Source organism: Echinops telfairi, unplaced genomic scaffold (genome assembly GCF_000313985.2).
Source record: "Echinops telfairi isolate 266 unplaced genomic scaffold, ASM31398v2 ScPeMD7_7459;HRSCAF=8497, whole genome shotgun sequence".
NCBI classification, from domain to species: domain Eukaryota; kingdom Metazoa; phylum Chordata; class Mammalia; order Afrosoricida; family Tenrecidae; genus Echinops; species Echinops telfairi.
Window position 1 is genome coordinate 177,232 of NW_022111359.1, and position 23,553 is coordinate 200,784.

At 57.0% G+C, this 23,553-nt stretch overlaps 2 protein-coding genes and 2 non-coding genes across 5 annotated transcripts in view; 1 reads left to right on the top strand and 3 right to left on the bottom strand.

Annotated features, from left to right (window-relative positions):
• The window catches only part of NDUFS7 (NADH:ubiquinone oxidoreductase core subunit S7), a 5,620-nt gene extending 1,333 nt beyond the window's left edge, over positions 1-4,287 (bottom strand). The window contains exons 1-6 of one of the 2 annotated variants that reach the window (XM_045300150.1): positions 4,224-4,287; positions 2,283-2,319; positions 1,187-1,258; positions 779-896; positions 171-350; positions 29-75 (exon numbers count right to left, since the gene is read on the bottom strand). In XM_045300150.1, coding sequence (XP_045156085.1) covers positions 29-75; positions 171-350; positions 779-896; positions 1,187-1,258; positions 2,283-2,319; positions 4,224-4,239 — 470 coding nt within the window. In that variant the 5' untranslated portion in view covers positions 4,240-4,287. The remainder of the gene's footprint in view (positions 1-28; positions 76-170; positions 351-778; positions 897-1,186; positions 1,259-2,282; positions 2,320-4,223) is intronic. The other variant, XM_004716964.3, reaches the window with a different exon arrangement.
• Positions 4,288-4,522: 235 nt separating this feature from the next.
• Positions 4,523-4,596, bottom strand: TRNAN-GUU. Its single transcript has one exon. It is a non-coding gene; the product is annotated as a tRNA-Asn (tRNA).
• A 109-nt stretch (positions 4,597-4,705) lies between these two features.
• TRNAF-GAA lies at positions 4,706-4,778 on the top strand. Its single transcript has one exon. It is a non-coding gene; the product is annotated as a tRNA-Phe (tRNA).
• A 4,010-nt stretch (positions 4,779-8,788) lies between these two features.
• On the bottom strand, positions 8,789-23,457 carry PWWP3A (PWWP domain containing 3A, DNA repair factor). Its single transcript, XM_045300117.1, has 12 exons — positions 22,476-23,457; positions 21,963-22,033; positions 19,300-20,046; positions 18,422-18,511; positions 17,611-17,681; positions 15,896-15,972; positions 15,277-15,337; positions 13,701-13,776; positions 13,480-13,530; positions 12,388-12,824; positions 11,894-11,982; positions 8,789-9,935 (listed from the first exon to the last, which is right to left on the bottom strand). The coding sequence occupies exons 1-12, from the start codon at positions 22,697-22,699 to the stop codon at positions 9,866-9,868; spliced, it is 2,064 nt and encodes a 687-aa protein (XP_045156052.1). The 5' UTR covers positions 22,700-23,457; the 3' UTR covers positions 8,789-9,865.
• Between the last annotated feature and the right edge of the window lie 96 nt (positions 23,458-23,553).

The window sequence follows — 23,553 nt, forward strand, 5'->3', positions numbered from 1 at the left end:
CGCCTATTCCAGCTGTGGCCCCGCTTACCTCCCCATGGACACCACGTAGCGCGGCTCAGGCATCTGGTCGTACACCTGCAGGGATGGGGGAGGGGTGCCGGTGTGGGACATGGTGCTGGGTGCAAGGCGACAGGCACTGTGAGGAGGGCAGGGCTGGGTGTGCGGCCCACCTTGCGGAGTGCAGGGGCCATCTTGTTGGTGAGTGTGCCGGCCACAATCATGACGTCGGACTGGCGTGGGCTGGCGCGGAAGACAACACCAAAGCGGTCCATGTCGTAGCGCGGAGCTGCCATGTGCATCATCTCCACGGCGCAGCAGGCCAGGCCGAAGGTCATGGGCCACATGGAGCTCTGGGGGTGGGAGGGGCCGGAGTCAGCGCCCTGGGGTCACATGCTTGGGGGCTCACACGGGACAATTCAGGCCCTTGGCTCCCAGGGAAGCCCAGCCCAGGACAGCAGCACCAGGGAGGCTAGAAGGGACGGCAGGGAGGAAGTGGGAAGGGCGCTGTCCACTGTGGGTGACCAGCAAGGCCCAGACAAGTGAATGGACTCTGGAAGAAAACCAATTTGCTCTGCGAGCATTCACCCCATCCCAACCCTAGGCTAAACAGACAGTGGGCCGTGGAGGGGATTGATGTCATCCCAGTGAGAGGGCAGTGGAGGGGGTGCGCTCAGGGCCCATGTGCAGAGAACCCAGGCGAGCCCATCAGGATAGAGCTGCATGTACACAGTTCTGTACGTGCACATAGACAGCCATGGCCCAGGGCACAGGGGCTTACCCGGCGGGCCCAGTTGATGAGGTCATCCAGCTTGGCCACCACATACTCGCCTCGGCTGCTGGGAAAGGCAGCCACCTTGGGGGCCAGAGCTCCGGCCTTCGGCACAGCGGGCTGGGCGCTGGACATGGGAGGTGTTAGCTGGTCAGGGAGGCAGGTCGGAGCAGGGCTCCAGCCACCAGCCACCTTTGGGCCTTGGGTCCAAGCAGCTCCTCAAGAGCAGGACAATGGGGGTGGGGAGCAGGGAGCTGCCTGCCCTGCAGGTCTCTCAGCCCCCAGCATGCACACTAACTCAGCCCCCTCACAGGAGCCCCAGCCATGGCCCCTCAGGCACTCAGTCTCCCCATCCTGCTCCTTCCCAGCTCCTTCTGGCCATAGGAATGGGTGACCAGCTCAGGGGCAGGGCCTCACCTGCTGGGACGGTCAGTGGCTATGCTCTGGTGAACGCCTCGGGCCTGCGCAGTTGCGCCCACGCTGAGGCTGCTGGAGGTCAGAAGCCTGAGTGAGGCTGAAGGACGGGCTGAGCCTTCGCTGCCCTGAAGAAGCCAGCGGAGCCCTCTCGCCAAGGCCCCAGTCACACCTGTCCTTCCCGGCCTGCCAAGCCTCTGGCCACCCCCACACGCTCTGGTGCACACAGTGAACTAACCCATGCTGGGCTGTGAAGACTGACAGGCCAGCCGACTGCCCCCGCCCCCACAACCCTCCGGCTGCATGGCATTCAGGGCCTGTGCAGAGCATGGTCACTATGGCCTACATGTGACACACAAGAGGAGCTTGGGCAGTTGTGGGGCAGGCACCAGGGCCAATTCAGCCCCCAGTGTGTGCATGTCACTGCGGTCTTATGGGCAGACCCACTGGCTCACGCCTGCTATCTGGCGGTTGCTATGTGTGAAGATGGAGCCGACTCACAGACTGCCCTGTGAGGCTGCCCGCTGCCCACCTGCCCGGTAGACACCCTGCTAACTGCAAGTCTAGAGAAGGCCCGGCTTTACTGTAAGCTTTTCCACTTCTGCTTTGTGACAAACCAATGTGCACTTCAGTTAGAATCAACCCACACCCCCGCCTTCCAGTGAATTCTGACTTGCAGTGACCCCGAAGGGCGGGGAAGAGCTAACTGCTCCTTAAGGGTTCTGAGGCGGTCGGCCTTCACAGACGCAGACTCCCCTCGCCCTCACCTTCAGCTAGAATACAGCCTTCACCAAACTGTACAACAGAGCCAACCCAAACTTGTGCCCTGCTGGAAGCGCCGGCCGACCACCTTGCCCAAGTGCCTAGGGGTCAGCCCGGGCCACATGCCCCCGCTGTCCACCTTGGCCAGTGAGGGGTGAGTCTGTGGCTGCCTCCCACGACCACTAGACTGCCACACCACCCCCACGTGGGCGGTCGGCTGAGTCCACCCAGAATCCAGCCACAGGGGCTGAAGCTCTGTGAATGTCCCCAGCCCACACGCTCCCCCTCCGGACAGCAGGGCAGGCCATCAGGGTGGGTGGTCGGTGCCAGTACTCACCGCAGACAGAGGGTCTGGAGACGGACCAGGCCAGGAGCTGCAGAGAACCGAGGGTTGAAGAGGGGCAGTGAGGCAGGCAGCCAGGAGCATGCTTGCACCTCACCTCTCCAGACTATGGGCTTTAGCCAGCTCTCCCACAGCATTTCCACCGGCCTTTCTCTGGCAGCGCCCGCCACCCAGTGGTTTCACTCCCCAGTCAGGTGAAAGTAGCTGCTGGCAGGAGCTCCATCTATTCCGGCCCGTGTACAGGGAGGGAGGAGCCGCCCAGCCCTGGTGCCGAGTCTGCTCCAGCACCGAGTAACCTGGGTACAGGGAAGAACTGGCCAGCCCTGCACTAGCCTCACAGTGCTCAGTGGTGGACCACTGCAATTCTGTGCCACCCCAGGGGGCAGGGGGACACAAGACATGGCCTTCCTCCAACTGTCCCAAGGTCAGGAGCCCAGCCTGGCCTCCAGGTGGGGCTACCTGGCAGCCACTTGGTGACAGAGGGGCATGCAGCAGAGGTCACCTTGCTCAGAGAGGCCAGGGTGTCCTGCCTAAAGGGGCGCTGTCTCCTAGGGTCTTGGGTCACATTGGAGGGTTTGGCAATGTGGCTATGGGCGGTGATTTTGGGGATCACGCCGGAGGCTCTGGAGGTATGGCAATGGAGGGGGTCTTTGGAGGTCAGGTAGTGAGACTTTGGGGGGGGGGGGGGGGGGGATCCACGTGACAGTGGATCAACCGATTGACAGTCCACGCCGAGCAAACACCCCCACAGACACAAGAGTGACATGCCAGGCCTGGGCAGCCGTGCACGTGGCCCCTGTCCCTGGGAGCGTGCAAGGGTCATGCTGTCCACAGGACTCTGAAGGGGCTTCCAGCATAAGGGGTGGGTCAGGGTGAGAGACCTTCCTGACCAACAGGTTGGACAGGGAGAGATCAGAAAGGCCAGGGCCCAGCGGGGTGGGAGGCTGAGGGGGACCTGGGGCTCCAGGGCCGGGGTCAGCTACCCTGGTCCACACAGCCTTCTCCCTCCAAACTCCTCGAGCTCAGATGGGCTGCCTGGCAACCCTGACTCCGACCTCGTGCAGGCCAGCCTCATCCCGCTGCCCCCATCCTCTCTACCTACCCCTCCCCTTCCAGTTGGGCAAGAGGCCAACTATGCTGCCCTCCACTCCTGTGGTTGATGCCCCTCTCTGCACCTCAGTTTCCCTACCAGAGTCAGCTCACAGCAAGGCAAAGAGGACTACATCACACCTCTATAGGGTGGAGGTGCGTCACACCAACTGGATGGCTGAGGGGTTGGTCACAGCGGGCATTCCAAAACAGGGGCCAGTGACCCTGCGTGCTGTCACTCTGAGGACCGCTAACTAAAAGGCTGCGGGGTCATTTCCACGCCCAAGAGGAGAAGCGTGGAGACTGCTTCCAAAAGTAGGTGCCACCTGCACCCAGCCAAGTCCTTCGAGGGGCTGCCCAGCTCGACCGGGATCCCCAGAGAATGGGGTCGGAGCGGCCGTGAAGGCGAGTGGCCTGAAACCCTGACGCCCCGTCGCATCCCGACCTGAGGACAGGCGTGGAGCAGGGCTGGGGCCGAGCTGCCCGTCCCTTGAGGGTTCGGGTCCCGGCCCTCCGGGGTCTGTTACCCCGTCAGGTGGGGCAATCCCTGGCCTGCCCCTCCGGGCACTTCGGGGGCAGCACCTCTGGGCGCCCCTGGGCCTCGAGACACTGGCGGGCTCCCTCCAGCCTCCGCCCCAGCGCCCTCCCGGGATGCATGCCGGCGCGGTGGCCCGCCGGGGTCAGTTTCCAGGACCGCAACCAGCGCGCAAGGCCCTCGCTCGCCGCCCGAGGCCCGCGGTGCGGGCGACGGAGCGCCTCGTTCCGACTCCCGAGCCGCGGCCACAGCCTGCGGCCCAGACCCCGGCCCGGCCGGGGGCCCCGAGTGGCCGCCGGCGCCGCGCTCACCAGACAGCGCTGCCATGTCGGGCTCGGCCTTCAGACAACCTCTGAGGTCCGCTCCCTCGGCGCTCCGGGTGCCCGTGCGGCCGCCAAAGGGGCTCGGCTGCAGCGTGGAAACAGGAGCCAGGCCGCACGTTCCGCGGCACTTCCCGGCCCCACGCGGGGCGCCTCCCCGAGCGCTGACGACGACTCCGAAGGAACAATGGGGTGCGCTGGGCCTTGGGGTGCGGTAAAAACCCACATGGCACCCGTTTCTTCACACCTCGGGAAGCATTAAAAGGGGAAAAAAAAAAGCGTCCGTTGCACGTCCCTGGGTGGGCTCGAACCACCAACCTTTCGGTTAACAGCCGAACGCGCTAACCGATTGCGCCACAGAGACGGCGCTGTAAAACGGCTCTCCACGCGGCCCTTCGAAGTAAGCGCAGCCGGCCTGTGCAGACGACACGCCTAGGGGCGGAGTCCAGGGAAGAGCAAAGACTCGCGCAGCGGCCGAAATAGCTCAGTTGGGAGAGCGTTAGACTGAAGATCTAAAGGTCCCTGGTTCGATCCCGGGTTTCGGCAGCGGGTGAAGCAGACCCAGAGATGTGGTGTTGCCTTTTGTTTCAGTCTTTGTTCCTTTTTACCTTCTCCAGAATCTAGAGTAGTTAGATTTCAAAACATGTTCTCCTTTCTTGGAAAGCATCTCTTAAAAAATACGTACTTTACATAGCAATTGTACAATACTGCTTGATGTAATTGAACTATGAAATGGTAAGATGTTTGGATTAACGCCTAATAAAGTAGTTTGGAAAAAAACGTTTTTAATATATACTGAATTTAAATATACATTTAAATAATATATACCTACATAAAGCATCTCTTTTTAAAATATGTTTATACGTAAGTTTATATATAAGCTTAAATAAACATGTGTTTTAAATTAGATAAGTATACTTAGTATATAATAATTACCATATTGTGGCTAAAATGTCGATGTGTCATGGAGTTGGTCCCGACTCACAACAGAACGACAGGCCGCCGCCCCCACCACTCCCCGTGAGGGCCTCCTCTTTCACGCTGCCCTCTGCTTTCTAGCAGGATGCCCTTCTCCAGAGGCTGGTCTCCCGACAACATGTCCAAAGTCCGTGAGCTGAATGAAGGCTCACCATCCACATTTCTTATTTTTTACTTGATATGTTTATTACTCAAAATGCTTCTTTTGTATTTATTTAGCGTTCTGACTCTGTGCTTGTGCCTTCGACACACGATTTCCTGCCCTTAATGAGGAAAGCATGCTTGATCCCTGCCCTGGACACAGTTGGCACACATGGCCCTGCTGGCAGCATGGACCCCTCGCTGTCGGCCTGGGCGCATGCCACAGGCAGCTTTTGGTGCTTTACCAACCTTCTTCGGAGGAAGGTAAGCAATTCTATTACCAGGGTTGGGACAGCCTATTTTTGTTAGAGGCTGTATAGGTCAGACGCTAAACCATTCTGAATGCCTGCCTCTATGCAGCATCCCAGGAGGAAGACTGGCCATCGACGTTTCTAAGGAGCACTTGGCTGTACTTTTTCCAAGAGAGACCCAAACGCAGCTTTCACACTCTGACACTGAGTTCTGACACTGATCACATGGCCATGCTGGGCCCCCAAGTTGCTTTGCTCTTCCATTAACATAAATGCAAAACTACCCCCCACCCCACCCCGCCAAATACCGAAAAACCCCCTCCCACTCCCTCGGCTGAGGTCATTCAACCTGCAGTGAAGCTGTCTTTCCTCCCAGGAGTCCAGGCTGTGGCTCCCTCCTGAGCTGAGGCCCTAGAGGGGGATGTAGGGGTGTAGGAGTGAGGGGTGTGGAGTGTGTGTGTGTGTGTGTGTGTGTGTGCTTCTTATTCCCACCACCAAGGCTGTCAAACAAACAGTGGTATGTGGGCTGAAACTGTAGGGGAAGCGGAGGGACATGCTTAACAGGAATTCCAAGTCCTTTCCCTTTAAAGACCGCAGTCAGTTGAGTTGATGGCAGCCCCCGGTGTCAGGCAGAAGTGGGCTGCCTGGGACGTTCAATGGCTGGATTCTCAGGTGACCTCCAGGCACCTCAGGGTGGACCTGGGGGTGGGTGCCGACCCCTAACCCTCCTAGCAGCAGCCATGAGCTCCAATTTGCAGCTTTCATCTAAGCTGACAGTTTGTTTCAGCATGAGCTAGTCTCAGAAAGGAAACGTCGCTGTTGTACCTCCCATTTCCGAGCCCAGGGTGGGGGTGCGCAGAGGCACTGCCTGCAGAACCCCCGTCTGTACAGACATCCATTTGCTCTCGGGGTCCCATGCGCCCTCTAGCCAGGGAGTGGCCGTTTCTTGGATGTGGTTTCTGGTGGGTGGCTGTGCTGAACAATCTTCTGCCTTACTGCCGAGTCGGGGTTGGGGGTCCTTGTATTTAGTCTCCTGCATCTGTGGTGTGGGAGAAGCTACAGGAAGTGGGGAGCTGTGAAATGGCTCTTGGCCCTGTGCTTCTCAGTGGGCAGCAGCGGCCAGACTTGCTGGCTCGGGCTCCTTTCTGGGCAGGGCGTGCAAGGGATTTGAGGCCCTCAGGGAAGCATGGAGGGAGCAAGGTCAAGCACGGGGCTGCCAGTGGCAAGGTCGGGCTGGGCCACCCCAAGCCCCTCTGTAGGAGGAAGACAAGGTGGCCTCAGAAACCACGGAGCAGGTCTACTGGGTCCCCATGAGTGGATCAACTTGATCGTAGTAGGCAGGGCGCATCCCTGATGGCCCAAGAGACCACCTCATGCCCTCCTGTGTTGTCATTCCACTCCCCCCACCCACCTGCACTGTGTGACTGTGATGGGTTGCCTGGCATCCCCTTAACCCCTATCCCCAAACTAAACTCACTGCTGTCAAGTTGATGCCAACACACAGCAGCACAAGAGGTCAGGAAGAACTGCCCCATAGGTCTCCGTGACTGAGACTACAGGAGACACCCAGTCTGTCTCCTATAACCTCTCTAGCTGGGGTAAAAACCCCATTATGGACCGAGGTTCCTTCTGCTCTGCTGTCCAGGCAGGGTAAGTGTAGGGTGTGCGGCTGGCACTGCCCACAGAGGCACACACACCTAGGCCTGAGCTGCCCACACAGTGGAGCCTTGAGCGGATGTGGCAGCCAGTGTGTGGAGGCTGGGTAAGCTGAGTGAGCAGGGAATAGTGGCAGCCCTGCCAGGGTGAAGAGGAACACCCACTGTCATGGTGATTGTCACAGCTGCACTGGGTGCCCAGGCTATACAGGGTGTTCCCTCGGGTCACCTGCTGAGGGAAGCCACCTCCATGTAACAACACCCAAGCCAGCCATGTGTTGGGGCTAGGAGAGTGGGGCACAGAAGCCCTGCACCCTGGAAGCAGAGACCTGGCCTTGGTCACCGCCTGGCTGCTTTTGAATCCCAGCCCACAAAAGCTGGGAGAACTTGGCTGAACACCCCTGGCTCCCTGGGGAAGGTGCTGCAGTACTGATGGTGGATGCCGGAGGGCCATCAGTGTGGCTGGCAGGTGACTGGACTGGGGCGGGAGTGAGGTGGGAGCGACGACACCACTCAGGACCAGATGATGCAATAAACATGCCGTTTGGGGAAGGGTAGGCCACACTTCACTCACACTCATCCTGGGACAAGCTGCCGATAGAGCCTTAAGGGTGAGGGTCCCTCATCTCCCCTCAGTCAGTGGCCACGTCGCAAGACATCAGTAGGCCAGACAACTAAGGGACAGTCTTTGGGGGTCAGTGGATCTCAGGGGATACTGGGTGATGCAAGACATCTGTGGTTGTCGTGCTGCATCAAGGGCGTGGAGGCCAGGCTATTGCCCAATCTGGTGCACAGGACCCACTCCTGAGTCGGCAGTGCTGAGGTGGGGGCCCCAGGGTGGTAAAGTGGAGTGGTTGCTATGGTTGGTTAAGAAAGGTGGGAAGCTGGAGGTAGCTGGGAGGAGGGAACCCTTTTGGGGCAGGGGTGCAGAGCCAGTGGGCTATGGACAGTGTGCGGAGGGACTGTGGACAGTTCGCTGAGGTGGGGAGGCTGTGGACAGCTAGAAGGACATTCAAGGACCAGCATTCTGCATTTCCTCTCAGGACCTTCTTAGAACATTCTTCAATTCACCTGCTGGTACAGCCCACTGACTGGCTTCCTCACCAGAGGTCAATCTACAATGTGGAGCACAAGTAGAAGCCCCCTGCTCCCCACCCCCACCCCCCTTTCCTACTGTGCTGAGTCCTACGGCAGCTTTCGGGCTGGCTTCCAATAAATGCCCTTGGGACCCACATGCAACTGAGACAGCAGACATCTACGTCTCAGCCCCCACCCCCACCCCACCACTCAGGAGCTGGGTGCCACCTGACGGAGCTGGCCATATTTAGGCTGAAGATATCTAAGGGCCCCTGCATCTGTCCTGTGGAGGGACAAAGTGTGTTCCAGGCCGCTCAGAAGCCGACGGTCAGCCTTCTATTCTGAGTTTCTCAGCATCAGCCCCTGCAGCTGCCAGTTGTTCTGACCAAGGACGGCCCTGGTCCTGCCCAGTTGCTGAATGGAATGGGGTTGAAATAGAAAAGTTGGAAGGCAGGACTCTCAAAATGTTTTTAATTCCAGTTGCAAGAATTAAACTCAAAAAAAAAAAAAAAAAAGAATTAAACCCAGCAGCCAAATGGCAAGAACATGGACAGAGAAGCAGAGAAACAGGTATAAAAACAGGTCACAGTAACAGGGTCAGCCCTCACGACACCACTTCCCCCAAAGCAGCAGGTACCGTCCCACCTGGAGCAACCGCAGGGGGATCCACCAGCAGAGCCCGGCACCCAGAGGGTGGGGGGGTATGGGTTGGGGGGGTCCCGAGTTCCCCATGCAGCAGGGCATGGGGTCTCGTTGAGCCTGAGGCGGCCCCAGCACTGAGCCAGGTGCAGCTAAACTGTGCACAGGCCAGACTGCCAGACTCAGGTCACCTGGACTAACTTTGGGGCTTCTTCCTGGGCTCACTGGGAACGAGCTTGAGTGGGGGCCTGTGGCCTCCCCCATCCAGACGGCTGGAGTAAAGTGGGTGTGGCCTTGGGGAAAGGCACAGGTCAGCCTGGGGTCGGGGAACACTGACTGGTGCCTCCACACCATCAACGCCAACAGAGGCTCGAGACTATGTGCTTGCTCTCCCTACGGCAGTTGGCCTGATGGTCAAGGCCGATTGCCGGGCTGCCCAGCACAAAGACACGGCCACTTCCTAGCACAGTGGGATACCCGCAGACGCCGGCACAGCTCAGACCGAGCACCTAGTCCAGCTGGGAATGGCCAGCTTGGGGGCTGTTCTCCGGGAGAGCCCAGAATGGCCACCAGCCGACTCTTTGCAGCTTGTTCTCCCTTTGGTTCCACTTCTGAAGAGACAGTCTCTTCTCCCTCAAAGGCACCCAGCAGTGTGGGGCCACCGCCTACAGGGCACAACGGAAAAAAACCAGGCTCTTTGGTGGTGCGCACCAGGCAGCCGCACAATGGGCTTTAACGGGGTGGCACACAGACCACAGGGAAATGGGGCACTGTAGTGGGACACAGCACATAGGGCAGAAGGAGGGGGCACAGCCGGTGTCTCCCAAGTGCCACTGTCCAGAGGGGGTCCTGTTGAGGAGCGCCAGGTCAGCACTCCTGGATGGCAGCAGTGTCACCGCTGCTGCTGCTGCTGCTGCCGCCGCCGCCCTTCCCGGAGCTGATTGTCGAAGATCTCCTTCTCCCTTCAGGAGACAGAGTGACAGCAGCTCAGAGAGCAGCCGCTTCCAACAGCCCTTCCTACCCGGCCTCCCCGCCAGGCGGGAACTACCACCCAAGCGCTCGGGTGGCCAGGGCACAACGTGGCCCATCCCGCGACACGGTGCCCCTGGAAAACGCTGAGTTGGGAAACATATTTTTACAGTTGAAAAAGAGACTTTATCAGTTACTGCTCGGCTTGACACTCCCAGGACATCAAGGGATCCAGTGGGAGTCAAGAAGCCCTCCAGGGGGGCTGAAAGTGAGCAAAAAGCCTGTCACAGAGGAAATAAATACACAATACATGCAAAAGGTGCTAGCCTGGAGGTGACGCCAGAGTGCCATCAGAGTGGGTTTCTGACTCCTCAGGTTGGCCAGCCCTGTGCCTCGAGACCCACTGTGCTGGCAGGGAGAACTGGAGACAGAACTGAGGCGGAGAAGATATGGGGACCAGGGTATTTGGACCGTGTCCGCCACATAACCACGGTGAGCTGCGCGAGTGGCCTGATTAACTCCAAGCCACAGAGCCATGCGTCCTTCTCCATGGTCACTGGGGCCTGGTCACTGGGGTCTCAGGCACAGCCTGCAAAGCAGCACTTCAATCAAAATGTGGCATCGCAGTCACTGGGGACAAAAAGGTCCTCGAGGAAAAGAAAGGAAAGATGGCCTTGGCCCAGTGCCGAGTCTAGCGGGGTTGTAATGTGTGAGCGCAGCAGGTGGGGGGAAAGAAACCAGGGTCACAGGTGGGGACAATGGGCCCGGAACGCAATGGACCACTCTGAGCGGGGTCACAGCAGCGGGACTTGGACCTAAAACCCAACCCAGACAGACTTCCTGGTCTGACAACGGCGCATAGGGCTGCTCCCCTGCACCAGAGGACAGGCCTGCAAGTGGGGGGACACACCCAGGACCACCAACCATGTGGCCGAGCCCAGAGGCAGCAAGAGCAGGAAAGGGCCGCCAATAGGAACGGGCCCAGGGAGGCAGCAGCTGAGGGACAGTGAGGGGCAGCAATGTGTGAAAAACAAAATGAGCACAAGTTTAGGACAGAAAGCTGCTGTCTCTCAAATTTCACTACATCCGGGAAACCTGCTCTGTCAAGTCTCACTACATAAGGGGGTGTCAGACACCAGCTTCTCTGGGAGCCAGACCGTCCCTCACTGGGGCCTCCTGGAAATGAGCGAGGGTCCAGAGGCTGCAGGCCTCTGCCACCACGTCCCTGCGGCTACCGCCTGCCTGGCCAGAACCCAGCTCTCACTGGCACAGAGGCTCTTCTCTGAGGCTGCCTGGCCCCACTCTGGCCCATGCTCCTGGCGGCCTGCCCAGGGACAGGATTAGGGGCTCAGGGGTAGGCCAGATCCCAAGGGTGGCCCACACACCAGCCAGAGAAACGTCTTGATTTCCGCTTTGTTTTGGGCGAGGAACCGCCCAGGGTAATCACACCTTTGTCCTTGGCAGCTCGGGAACATGACTGGCGACAAGAGATGGGAGCCACTGGCATGCCAGGCCAAGCCAGCCCGGCGAACTGCACTCCCCTGCACACCAGGCCGGCCCACCACACCTCGACTGTGCATGCCAAGTCTCCGGCCTTGGCAGAAAACTGCCAAGCGTTTCTCTAATACTCTGGTGACCCCCAGGGTTTGTTAGGTGACCACTGTGCCTTCAAGCACAGGTGTACAGAGCCAAGACCAGAGCATCACGGGCTTCCAAGACGCAACCTTCAAGGAGCAGGGGGTTAGCCACTGGGCTTGCAGTCAACAGCCCCAAGCCACCATGCCACTGTCCGGCAACAAAACTGCAGCCGCCTGTGTGCCGAGGGAGCACCTCAAACGCAGAAACATGCAGGGGCCTGTGGTGTGACGACCTGACCCAGTGCAGCGAGGTAGTGCCTGGCAGCCAGAGCTCGTTTTCCTCAGATTCCCACAGCCCACAGCAGGCGGCCTACCTGTAGCTGAGGCACGGTCCTTTAATATACTTCTGCTCAGCTGTCTTGTAGTCCACCTCCTCCACGGCAGAGATGGCACAGATGATGGCCTGCAGAGAACACAGGGCTGGAGGAGGGACGGCAGCACGGCTGCCAGAGCTCAGCCTCCTGCAACAGCCCCCAGGGCTGGCTGCCTGCGGAGGTGGCACAGCTGGAGCATTAGTGAGCCGCCTCCTGGGTCAGAGACCAGAGTGAAAGCGCTGGGTAAGCACAGGGTAGTCTGACTGCCAGGCAGGGTGCCACTAACAGCAGAGGGCATTGCAGCCCACTGGAAGGGTGGGTTCTGGGGCTATCACTGCAGGGCATGGGTCTCAGCCTACCCTGTACACCCACTTTGGGCAGCGCCACTCCCCAACTGATACCTCGGACAGCGCCCCAACTCACACCCACATTGGGCAATACCCCCACCCCCTGTATGCCCACTTCAGGCAGTGGCCCCCCAGCCACACGCCCACCTCAGGCAGCAGCACATCGAGGATGAGGCGGACGCAGTCCCCGTGGGCGCGGGTCAGTGCAGTGCTGCCCGTCTCCTGGCAGACGCGCTGCAGGTACTTCACCACCAGGTCCAGCTGCTCCTCGTCCTCCAGGTAGGTCTCCACGCACGTCACGTACTGGCTGGAGCACAGGGAGGCCTGCAGCCAGCGCGAGGGCTTACGGCTCCGCAGGATGGCGCGCAGGTGGCTCTCAGCACCCTTGGCCTTCACAATGAACTCCACTAGTTTCTGGTTGGCCCGGTCCCGCGCCGCCCGGGTGCGGTCGGGAAGCACCTTCCGGCTGGGCGTACTCTGGCCCAAGGGGCTGCCAACCTCTGGCTCCTCAGGGTCCCCCCGGCTCAGCTGGGGGAACGCAGCCCCTAGAATGTCCTGCTGGATGGACTTCCTCACGGGGCAGCCTGCAGGGAAGCACAGGCCAGGCGTCCACGCTGGCTCGAGGCACTGCTACAGCATGTGGCCGGCCTAGGTCAGGGGGAGGGGAAGTTCTTGTGGCTGCCTGGGCTTCCTCACAGGCTGGGGCCCATGCTGCCTGAAAGTGCTGCTAACAAGGTTCAGTCCAGGTCTTGAGCGGGTGGGGGAGAGCTGGGGACTAAGGAGCTGCCCTGCCTTCAGGGTAACGCAGAGCGCATGACGTTCACATTCTTACAGGATCCTCCTTGGGCAGGTTTCACGATCCTGTCAAACAGAGCCTCTCTGCCCTTCACCTGCCCAGAACCATGATGGGGATGTGTGGGGATGACAGAGTACACACGGGGAAGACAGGGACAGGAACACAGGGAACATGGTGCAGGCTACAGCAACACCCATGGCCCATCAGCGCCTGGCAGGCGCTTTACTCCGGGCAACAAGAACAGGACATGCCCAATGGTTGGTAGCCAAGGGGCTGCCCCCCTGGATGGACCAGGGGCACCACCCACAAGCTGACCATGTCACAACATACAGAGCTCCTAGTTGCAATGCATGATATGGACTTGTGGGCCCGGGTCCCTGTGCCCCGGAGAGATAGGAACAAAACAGAGACAGACTGAGCCAAGGGAGGGCACTGGGACTCACTGATGTCGGCGGCATAGTACTCCAGGAACGAGCCGGTGAAGGAGCCGCAGCCTGTGGGAGAGAGGGGCGCTGACTAGCTGACGGACAGGACATGGACCAGCCGCCCACCCGTGGTGCCCTGCGGGGTGATCTCTGTGCTCCCTGATCAGGCCCTGGGGGCCCCATGGGCATGCGAGCAGGGTGTGTGGGTGGTGTCACCACACCCCCAAGGCCCCACACACCTAGCCGCACTCTGTAGTCTGTGATGAGAGCCACGCACCAGCTGACAGCCTGCTCGAAGTCCTGCTTGGCTTTGTGCTGCAAGAAGACATGGCGTCAAGGCATCGGATAGCCCTCAGGTTCACCTGGGGTCTGGTGCCACCTGGTCTGGGCACCTCCAAGCCTCATCGGTAAAGGGCCGGCCACTTGCCTCAGGCCGAGGCACAAAGACACAGGAACAAAGGCACGGGAAGTGACCTTCAGAGACCATCTCCTAGCACGACGCCTGCAGACAAGGGGGCCTGTATCACGGGTGGGATGGGGTTTCCCCAACTTCTTGGAGCCTATGAAACCCAGTCATGGCTGTAGTCACAGGTGGGGGGCAGTATCCCTGATTTCTCTGAGGCTGTAAACACTCAGCGCCCATGCTCACAAGGCTGGGGAGGGGGTGTCACAGACTTCTCAGGGCCCAAACGGGGTCAGGCAGACTCTCAGGCCTGGCCAGAATAGGCACGTGGGGCTCTGGAAGCCTCTGAAATAGGATGTCTGACAAGGAACCTCAATGATGGTGGGTGGCTGTGCCCAAAGGGAAGGCACCTGGGTCACCAGTGTCCCCAGCAGGGCTGGAGAGCAGGACTGGTCCGCCCGTCAGAACCCGGAGCTGTGGGCACATGCAGCAGTGTGAGCAGCAACAGCGCACCATGAGCATGCAGAAACCGCCAGGACCAGTACACAGCCAGCCAAGGTGGCAGGCACTGGGAAGACCCAGGCCATGGTTGAACCCCAGGGATGCCCCAGAGGCACACAGAGATCTGGTTTCACTGGGTCCCAGGAGTGATTCGATGGGACACAATGGGCCTAAGGGCATCTCTACGGAAACAGGTTCACTGGTTTCTCCCCAGAGCCGCCAGGTAGCCTCAAACCAGCGACCTCTCGGCCAGCAACCCCTCAAACATCGGAGCTATGCGACACCTTCACACCTGGCTTCACAGAGAGGAGACCTGCACATTCTAGAACATTCTGGGAGCTGCAGGACCAATGCATCAGGCACTCCTCACACACACCCTGGCCAGCAGAGGTCCCCTCTCTGCACTCCTGGCCCTTATTTCTGGGGAGCAATTCAGGGTTCCAGGTGAAAGAGACTGACTGGCCTAGGCAGTGAAGCACCCCTAGCTGCTCAGGGGGCAGAGAAAGGCTAGGGAACACAAACCGGGAGACCCCTCTCCATCCCACCCCCCACATCTTTCCCGGCCAAGTGCCCTATAGGATATCTGCCAACATCCACGGGCCTTTCACAGAGGACCCCTGGCCAGCCTGCCTCCTGCTGTGGCCCAGGACATGCCTCTTCCACAAAGCCCACCATTTCCTCTCCTGCAGAAAGGGACACAGGGCCTTCCCCCAGCACTGTGACGATTCAAGGCAGGGACCCCAAAGGTGTCAGTTCAGAAAGCAGGCTAGGGGAAGACCCCACAGGGCCAAGACCTCACACCACTGTGCCCCCTCGGACTTGGGAGGCCCCCCCACACCCTCTCCCCGGGAAGAAGCCAGCCCAGGGACACAGGGACGCAATGTGCTCACCCACCATCCTCCCCCACTTACCAGCAGGCTCTGTTTCTCCTCGCAGTCAAAGTGCTTCAGCCGCCGCAGAGACACCGCGATGCTGCCAGGAAGAGTGCGCACATAAGCGCCTGCGGCACCAGACACCCTGCTCCGGCCAGGGGAGGCTGAGGGACCCTGCACCCAGTTCTCCAACACCCAGGAGGATCAACCCATAGAGAGATGCTGGGCAGCCAGGCCGGAAGAGCAGGCCCAGGAATGCCATGGTGGCATCGCACTCGGCCACCAGCAGGAGGCAGTGGCAGCACAGACAAGAGGCATTGAACTGCGAGTTAGCCAGCTGTGCCACCTTTTAAAGCCTGCAAGGCCACCTCTGCCTCTTTCTACATCAGAGCTCACAGAAAACAACTGGCCAATGGTCAAATGTGGCCACAGGGAATTCAGAGCAAGTGACCTGCCTCAGATACCTCAAAGCAGGTGACCAGGACCAATCCCAAGGTTCACCCCTCTCTGGCAGTGCTGAAAACCACAGGGTCTATGGGTCCCTATACCCATCAGCCCAAGTAGCTGGGGCTCTGCCACCAGGCCTCCCCACCCCTAGCCCCCATTCCTTCGAGCTGAGCACGGGATCCCTCGTGGGGAGACAAGCAGCCATCTTTACCCTCTCCCCTTTGGGTTCATGTTTCCTTCGATGAAGAGGACACTGGCTTTCTTATCTCGTCGCCGGAGGCTTTTGACCTGTTGGCAAATCCAAGGGAATAATGGCATCTCAGGAACAAAGGAGAGCAGAGGGGAGGTCAGGGCTTTAAACCAGCCCCAGACAGTCTCCTGTGCATCTTAGTGGAAACACTTGATGCAAAGAGACATGCCCCACGCGGGTGGAAGGCTTTCAATGCAGTCACTGTTCAGGACCAGACCGGCAGGTCTGTCATCAGAGGGCTCCTCTGGGTCAGTCTGAGCCACCAACCCTCTGATTTGGTCCAGTGCTTAACTGTCTGAGCCACCAGGGCTCCCAGGCAAAGTCTAGCACCATAAACCCCAAAGAGGACAGGTGCCGGGCCCACACCTTGCAGATGGTTTTGTAAAAGCAGAACCAAGCAGCCGTTTTTGTGTTTCCTCATGAAAGGCACAGCACCTTCCACTGCAAACTTACTTTTGACAGGGGTCACTATCCAGGGGCTGCTGGGCCAGCAGAGAGCTGACAGTTGCTCAGGAGCATGCAGGAAATGCGTGGTGAGTGACAACCCCGCCCCAGGGCCTCCCAGGCTGCCTGGACAATGGGGCCTCAAGGCCAGGTCAGCTGTGTGGACTTCTCACACCCACTGAGACTGGCAGGCCAACAGAAGTAGAACTGAATAAAGTAGAAAAATGGGGTGCCAACTGCCAGGGGAAGAAAAAAGGGGTGTCTGCCAGGAAGCTGGTCTGGAGGAGAGGTCGGATCAAGATGCTACAACCCAGCCCCTCATGCTGGGCCCAAGGCGCCACCCTGCATTGGTGAGGATAGGTGCCAACAGCTGGCCTGTGGTGTGGCAAGGCAACCCTCACGGACCAGCAGTTCACAGGGTGTCACTGTCACATGCTGCAAAGGAGGAAGGGGGCACGCGGGAGCTCTAGGATAGCAGCAGCCACCCCTGATGGCTGCAAAGCACCCCACACCCCCATGTCACAGAGGTAATAGAAAGTGGGGACACCACAGGAAATGAGGGTGGAGCGTGAAGGAGGGAAACTGGGGGAGTCATCTGGAGTGCCACCCACCTGAGAAACTCAGGCCAAGTGCCCCCCCCACCCCCAAGCCAGAGGCCCTGATGCAAGGCCACTCAGCCGCTGCTCTGTGCGCTGAGGCACGTCACACACTCCGCAAGGCTCCACTGAGCCCTCATGCACTTGCCTCTACACAGGGGGCTCAGCCCACCACAAAATCTGAATGCATGCGTGGGAGGAAGAGGCTTGAAACTGGAGCCCCTGCCTGTGTTGTGCTGATAACTCCAAGGTCAGCAGTTTAAAACCACCAATCAGCTGCTCCGTGGGAGAAAGAAGAGGCTTTCTGTTCCCATAAACAATTACAGTCTTGGAAAACCAAGGGACAGTTCTACCCTGTCCTGCAGGGTCCCTGTGAATTGGAACAGACTCAAGGACACTTGAGTATGATTTGGGGTTTTGTCCCATCCCCACCCAACCTGGCTGGTTCTCTGAGTCTACTCCAGGTCTGCCTGACAGCTAAGTCTCACACCAAAATGGGCCAAAATGACTAATCTCCCCATATTTCATTAAGTGCACCACCAGAACCCGCCCATTTTCCACCGTGATAAATCAAGCCCTGGACTCATCTTGCCGAATGATTCAGGATCCGGAGGGATGGGGAAGAGGGGTTCTTACCACTGCTGGCCAAAAGGGGTACTTCTGATATTTGAGCCAGACCAGCATTCCCACTTCAAACGTACGTGGCTCTAGAATTGAAAGAAAGGAAAGCCAGGACCAGATGGTCAGATGTGCACCACGATGGCCCTGCTGCCCTTTTGGAATCAGGGTCCCTTCATGGAGCCCAGTCACATCAGTTCTTGGCACTGACCCCTCATAAACCATTTCTCAGGCCACCAGATCACCCACTGGCAGCTGGATGGGGGGGTTCAGGGAATATCTAACAGTTGATGGCCTTCAAGAATAACAAGATCAGGCCACCTTGAAGTGGGGAAGAGGAGACGCCTAACCGCAGGGCATGGACTCAACAGTGGGAAAGCATTCAGCACTGGGGGAAGACCCCACAGCCAAGGGCAGTACAGGCACAGTGGGTGGGAGCCTGTAGGCGCCCCCGCCCCCGCCCCCAAACGCATGCTGTGCTCCTGTCCTAGTCTCACACAGCACAGACCAGTCTGAGGTAGAGGGAGAAGGCACACCGAGGGATGTGAGGGATGTGAACTACTACGGTGCAGTGAGGTTGCTTACAAAACAAAGGACTGCAAAACAAAACAAAACAGAAAAGAAATGGTCAGCGGGCACGTCTGCATCGGTACTACTACCTGAGGGACCAGGGATGATCCTGCTCTGAGACAGTGGGGAGGAGTGACCCGCTGACTGGCTGTTCTAACACTTAAGCCTCCAGGAGCCTCCCTGCCCGCCCGCCCGCTCATCTTGGGAGATTTGGGCAACAGGCCCCTGAGCAGGCTCATGCAATCAGGAGCACACCTACCATGGTACAGAAGGATCTTAGGGGGCTCCTCTTCATCCTCATCTTCATCCAGGACAGAGTTCAGGGGACTCAACTCAGGAGACCGACAGCCTGTCAACAAGGCGGCCTCTGAGGATCGCTGTCCTTCCTGAGGGAAGGCACCGGGGCAGCAGCAGGAGCTCAAAGGGAGCGGGGATGAGTACAGAAAAGTGCCGCGCGAGCTTGAGGGGAGCGGACTTGGGGCAGGAATGCCTCTTGTGCCTGTGGTTCATTTCCTGAGTGTGGGTAGTGGGGTGCCGGGAAGACAAGATTCACTGCAGAGCAGGGGGGTGGGGGCACGACCTTCTCTCCGAAAATGCTGGCCAGGAGCCTCCAGAGGACTCGGCAGCCTGTGAACAGCCGTGTGGTTCAGGGCACCAGACCAGAACGAGCATTTCAAAAATAAATCTAGGGGTGCAACCTGAGAGGGGGAATTGCACCCTGGGCTAGCTGCACTCTGGCGGGAATTCTTCGAAAGCTGAAAGCATCCTAGCACGCCTGTCCACCGCTGAGATCCTGCCCAGCCTGCCTGGGATGCATTGTTGCTTCTGCAACAGTTCTAAAAGAAAAGAGCTAATCCCCGGGGGCAGGACAGCCGAGGCACTTTGTCAGTGACAATGCATCCAATAGTCCCGCCACCAAGCAACCGCTCAGCCATGCTCACCGGGGTTGGGGGGCTCCCTCCAGCTCCAAACACAAATGAAAATGATGTCTGGGAGATGCAGAAGTGATTATAGCCCAGTGGGAGAGGCAGAGAAGATGGAACTAGGAAACCTCGCTCTGAGTCTATTTTGGGAGTAAGCTCATTAGGGTCTGGTTAAACACACACAAGGGGCGATTCCAACCCCAGCCCAGCTTACCTTCCTCGGCCTTCCCAGGCTCCGGGAGGAGCGCAGGAGCCAGCCTGGCAGCACCGTGTAGGGCCACGCACCCCTCGGGCCCAGCCCCAGCTTCACCAGGTGACTTCTGGCTGCCATCCCAGCGCAGCCTCTTCTTGGGGAGCTCGCTGGTAAGCAGGCTGTCCCGGAGCACAGGGAGGGGCACCCCTGGTGACAGCAGGTCACTTTCATGGGTCCTGACTTGAGTGCCAGCTCCCTGGGACAGTGGCATCGCCAGGGTTGGGGGGCTGTCTGCCCCCATCTCGCTCCCTTCCTCTCTCTCAGCCCCTGCGTGGAAAGGCAGTGTGTTCTGGCCCAAGCTGGACTTCTGGGCATCACTTAGGCGAATCATGCCCGGCTTCTGGTGAGTTTTAGACCTGTTTCCATCCCGAGACCTAGCTCCAACATGAAGGGCTCCAATGCCCCCCATGCACTCAAGATCCTTGTCGCAAGCAGGTGAGCTTGACCAGCTGTGCTGGGCTCGCCCTTTCCGGCCATATGGGGGGCTGCCCAACATGTCTCTGCGGTGGAGAGATGCCGAGTGAGAGCCTCTGAGCCAGTTGGCTGGGTCTACAGGGCACGAGCTTGGGCACAGAGCTGCTTTTTCTCCCCCTGAAGGGCTTTCGTGATAAGAACCGGTTCCCTCGTTCAGAACATCCAGGGCCACTCGCAGTGACCGTCTGTAAGCCAGCTCCTCCAGAGGTGCAGCCGGGGCTCCATCCTGTGAGACTGCGGGGACAGAAGACCAACAAGGCGCGGTGAGGAAGCTGACGCCCACTGATTCTGACCTTGAAGCATCTGATCTCAATGAGCCACGAAAGGGAACAGCATTTCTCAACCATGGTGTCCCCTAAACAGGGACAAGGAGCTGCCATTGGCTGGCAGCTCCTACGGTTGTACTTGGAAAACAGAAACACAAAACCAAATTGACTGACCTTAAACTCAGTGGTTAAAAAGATAAAGTCCTCCAAGGTACAAAACAATACTCTGGGCAAAATGTATTCAAATGTTTTGCAAATCCTCTCCCAGCCTTACAATTTCGGATTCCATCAGGTTCAATAAAACCCAATACCAACTAAATAAAGAGCTGCACGGAGATGCATGCTCGGTTGGGGAGGGGGCGAGGGACCGCCGACTAAAAAGACTCATTGTGGGCCGATCAATCCTCAACACTACTTTGCAAGGGACTTTCAATGCCCACAACAAGCATTGCAGCCCTCCAGAGCTCAGCCCAACCTTCCTGGCTGCGGCAGTTTCAGTTACTCAGTCCGACACCTAGATATGGCACTGTTTATTTGAAGGAGATGATGGGTACAATATTCGTACTCCGCAGGCATAATACCACTATCCACACTGCATCTCCTGCCCCGTTTAATATTAAAAGCTCCCATAAATGACCAGCTCCCAAACTCGATGTGGGCAAACAATGAAAACAGCTCTCGGGAGACAGGGGTGGAGTGGAGATGGGGGAGCTACCACCTCAGGGTGATTGGAACAGCCTGCTCCAAACAATAACTGCCTTTCTGAAGCGCTACAAAACTTAAGTCTTCTTTCAGAAACACCATCAGAAGGCATCCCAGTGAATGTTTTCACAAAACAAACTCTGCAAATGGGATAAACACTCCCATTTTGAGGGGAGGAATGCTTCCATTTTGTTGTTGTTGTTTTTTTAATCATTTTATTAGGGGCTCATACAACTCTTATCACAATCCATACATACATCAATTGTGTAAAGCACATTTGTATATTCATTGCCCTCATCATTCTCAAAACAATTCCTCTCCACTTAACCCCCCTGCCATCCGGTCCTCATTTTTCCCCTCCCTCCCCGCTCCCCACTCCCTCATAAGCCCTTGATAATTTATAAATTATTCTTTTGTCATATCTTGCCCTGTCCGACATCTCCCTTCACCCACTTTTCTGTTGTCCATCCCCCAGGGAGGTCACCTATAGTTCCTTGTAATCAGTTCCTTCTTTCCAACTTATTTGTTTTTTAATATTTACGTTTGATAATTCCCACTAGGTGAATAGGGAGTCACTGCTGCCTGTAGGGTTTGTGTGTGTATCTCTCTCTCTCACACACACACACACATAGCAGATCCCTGGTTAGATGAGCTTCCTGAATACTCAAGTGGACGCTAGATGAGAAGGGATAAAGACTCTCTCCCACCTCCCCACCTCCCTCTGACAGCACCTACACACATGCTGGGTGCCCCAGCCGCCATCCCTCCTTCTCATCCTGGGTTCAGGTCTGGAATTTTAAACACAAAACCACCAAGTGCTTTGCAACCTCTGGCTGGAAATCAAGCAAGTCAAGCCACCAGCGAACCACTTTACAGGCTGATTAGGAGACAGGCTACAGGGCGAAAGCAAAGGCATTTCCTTGCTCCTCGAGGGGCTGTGCACGCTAAAGGGCACCGGCAGAAAGCAGACGGGCCTGACGAGCACCCTGGGCCGCCTGGGAGTAAGAACAGGATCAACTCTAGGGCAAATTCTTGAAGTGTTTAAGAGAGCTTTTCCTCTGCAGCTCAGGGAATCATTCCCTGGTACGAAAGGAGAAGAAAGTGCTGGATACTACCTAGATAGCTGAGCCTCACTCGAAGGGTCTCGTGCTTTCTCCAAAGGCGGCAGCAACATGCTCTTACCTAATGAGGAGGCAATGTCCTCAATCTGGGACTTCTTTAGGATCTTGACTCCTGTGCTTCTCACCTTAATTCTGCAGAGACAGAAAACGCTGTTAGCCACCACCAGTCAATGCCAACAAGACACTTTCAAACGTGTTTTTCCTTTAGATGACAAAAGAATTAAATTCATTTTCCTCCTTGTAGCAACCTTCCACTCAAACCAAAAGTTACAGCCAACCAGGAATTCACATGCCTGAGGTTAGAGGCGGCAAGGACCCTGGTGAATGTGGTTTCCTGTTTTGTATTTTTCTTCTTCCTCCTTTTAAGACAGAAAAAAGGTTGGCTGGATTTAAGACTAAAAATGAATTCAAATTGTGACTTTTAGGAGACAAATCCCTCTTTCAACTGCACAAATAAGTCCTTTGTTAGATTTTCAGAGCCGATGATAATGTCACTAAAAGCTGTTTACAGCCCAGCAGGTGTGTCTTAGTTTAAAAGGATGAGCTTTCCTTTTAAACTCAAGTATTCAATTACCTCTCCAGCCGCAGGGAAAGTGTGAGCTGGGGACCAAGCTTGCTTAGGAGACAGCTCTGAAGATGGAGCTCCCTGTGAGGAGAGGGGCAGGGGCAAGAACTGGGAGGACGACGACGAAGACGACGCAGAAGTACGGCTAGGTTGGTGTGTGAGCTTTGTTTGGAGGAGGGAATTCTCACATCAGACAGGCACGGCAGCACGATCACATATGATGCAGTCAGCATCCTCCTCCATGGTCTAGGGCACCCCAAGGCCAGTCCGGCAAGAGCAGGGCACTCATCACCAGCCTGTCTCGGGCTGTCTTTTGAAGGCTGGATTAAGTTCCTTACGGAGTGACAGGCTCAAAAGTGAAATATTTTAAAACTGTTGTTCTGTCACACAGATTTCTGATGGGGAGGAGGGGGGAAGGTGTCAATCTGTTTGAAGAAAACCCTCCTACTTTAACCCCAAAGATTTGACCTCAGATCATAATTTGTATTTAATCAATTTCTGTAGCGCTCTCTGTAGATCTGACAGAATACCTTGTGCAGATTTTCAATTTGCAAATTGACACATAAAATAAAAACCGCTGAACTCTTCATATGGAGTTATTACTAATTCTTAAATGAATTTATAATGGAATTTTTCTATGAATTTAAAGCTTCATCCATGGGACTTCACTTTTTTTCTTTTGGCGAGGGGGTGGGGGGAGATTACCAGAAATTATATACAAGTGGGGAAAAGTACCTATTAAAAGGGGGGAAAAGAAAAACACAAAAACTCCAAGTCACAACACTCAACTTTTCATCTAGGGAGAGTATTTGAACATCTAGAACAAATTCCTTCTTTTTCTTATTTCTTGTCGAAGTCTCAGTTCTGGCCAAAACCTATGATAAAAAAACAATAACGAAATCCTTATTAAGAAAAAAACTGAAAGAAAACTGTTCTCAAAAGAGGCAACAAATGAACACAAATATAGCAGGTCATTCTGAAAGCCTACACACACAAGGTTTCTGAGATACTTGTTCAATCTGTTTATTCCAGGTGGGGGGCTAATTAGAGGAGGACAGGTCAGCACTAGGGTGTGACAAGGACCCCA

What these genes read in the sequence shown, in the direction of transcription:
- PWWP3A (XM_045300117.1), bottom strand. Translation starts at nt 22,699, where the DNA reads ATGCTGACTGCATCATATGTGATCGTGCTGCCGTGCCTGTCTGATGTG. An exon ending in AGGAGAAACAGAGCCTGCTG is followed by an intron (nt 13,777 to 15,276) that starts GTAAGTGGGGGA and finishes GTCTTCTTGCAG; the next exon opens with CACAAAGCCAAGCAGGACTT. An exon ending in GGACCGTGCCTCAGCTACAG is followed by an intron (nt 9,936 to 11,893) that starts GTAGGCCGCCTG and finishes TGTCTCCTGAAG; the next exon opens with GGAGAAGGAGATCTTCGACA.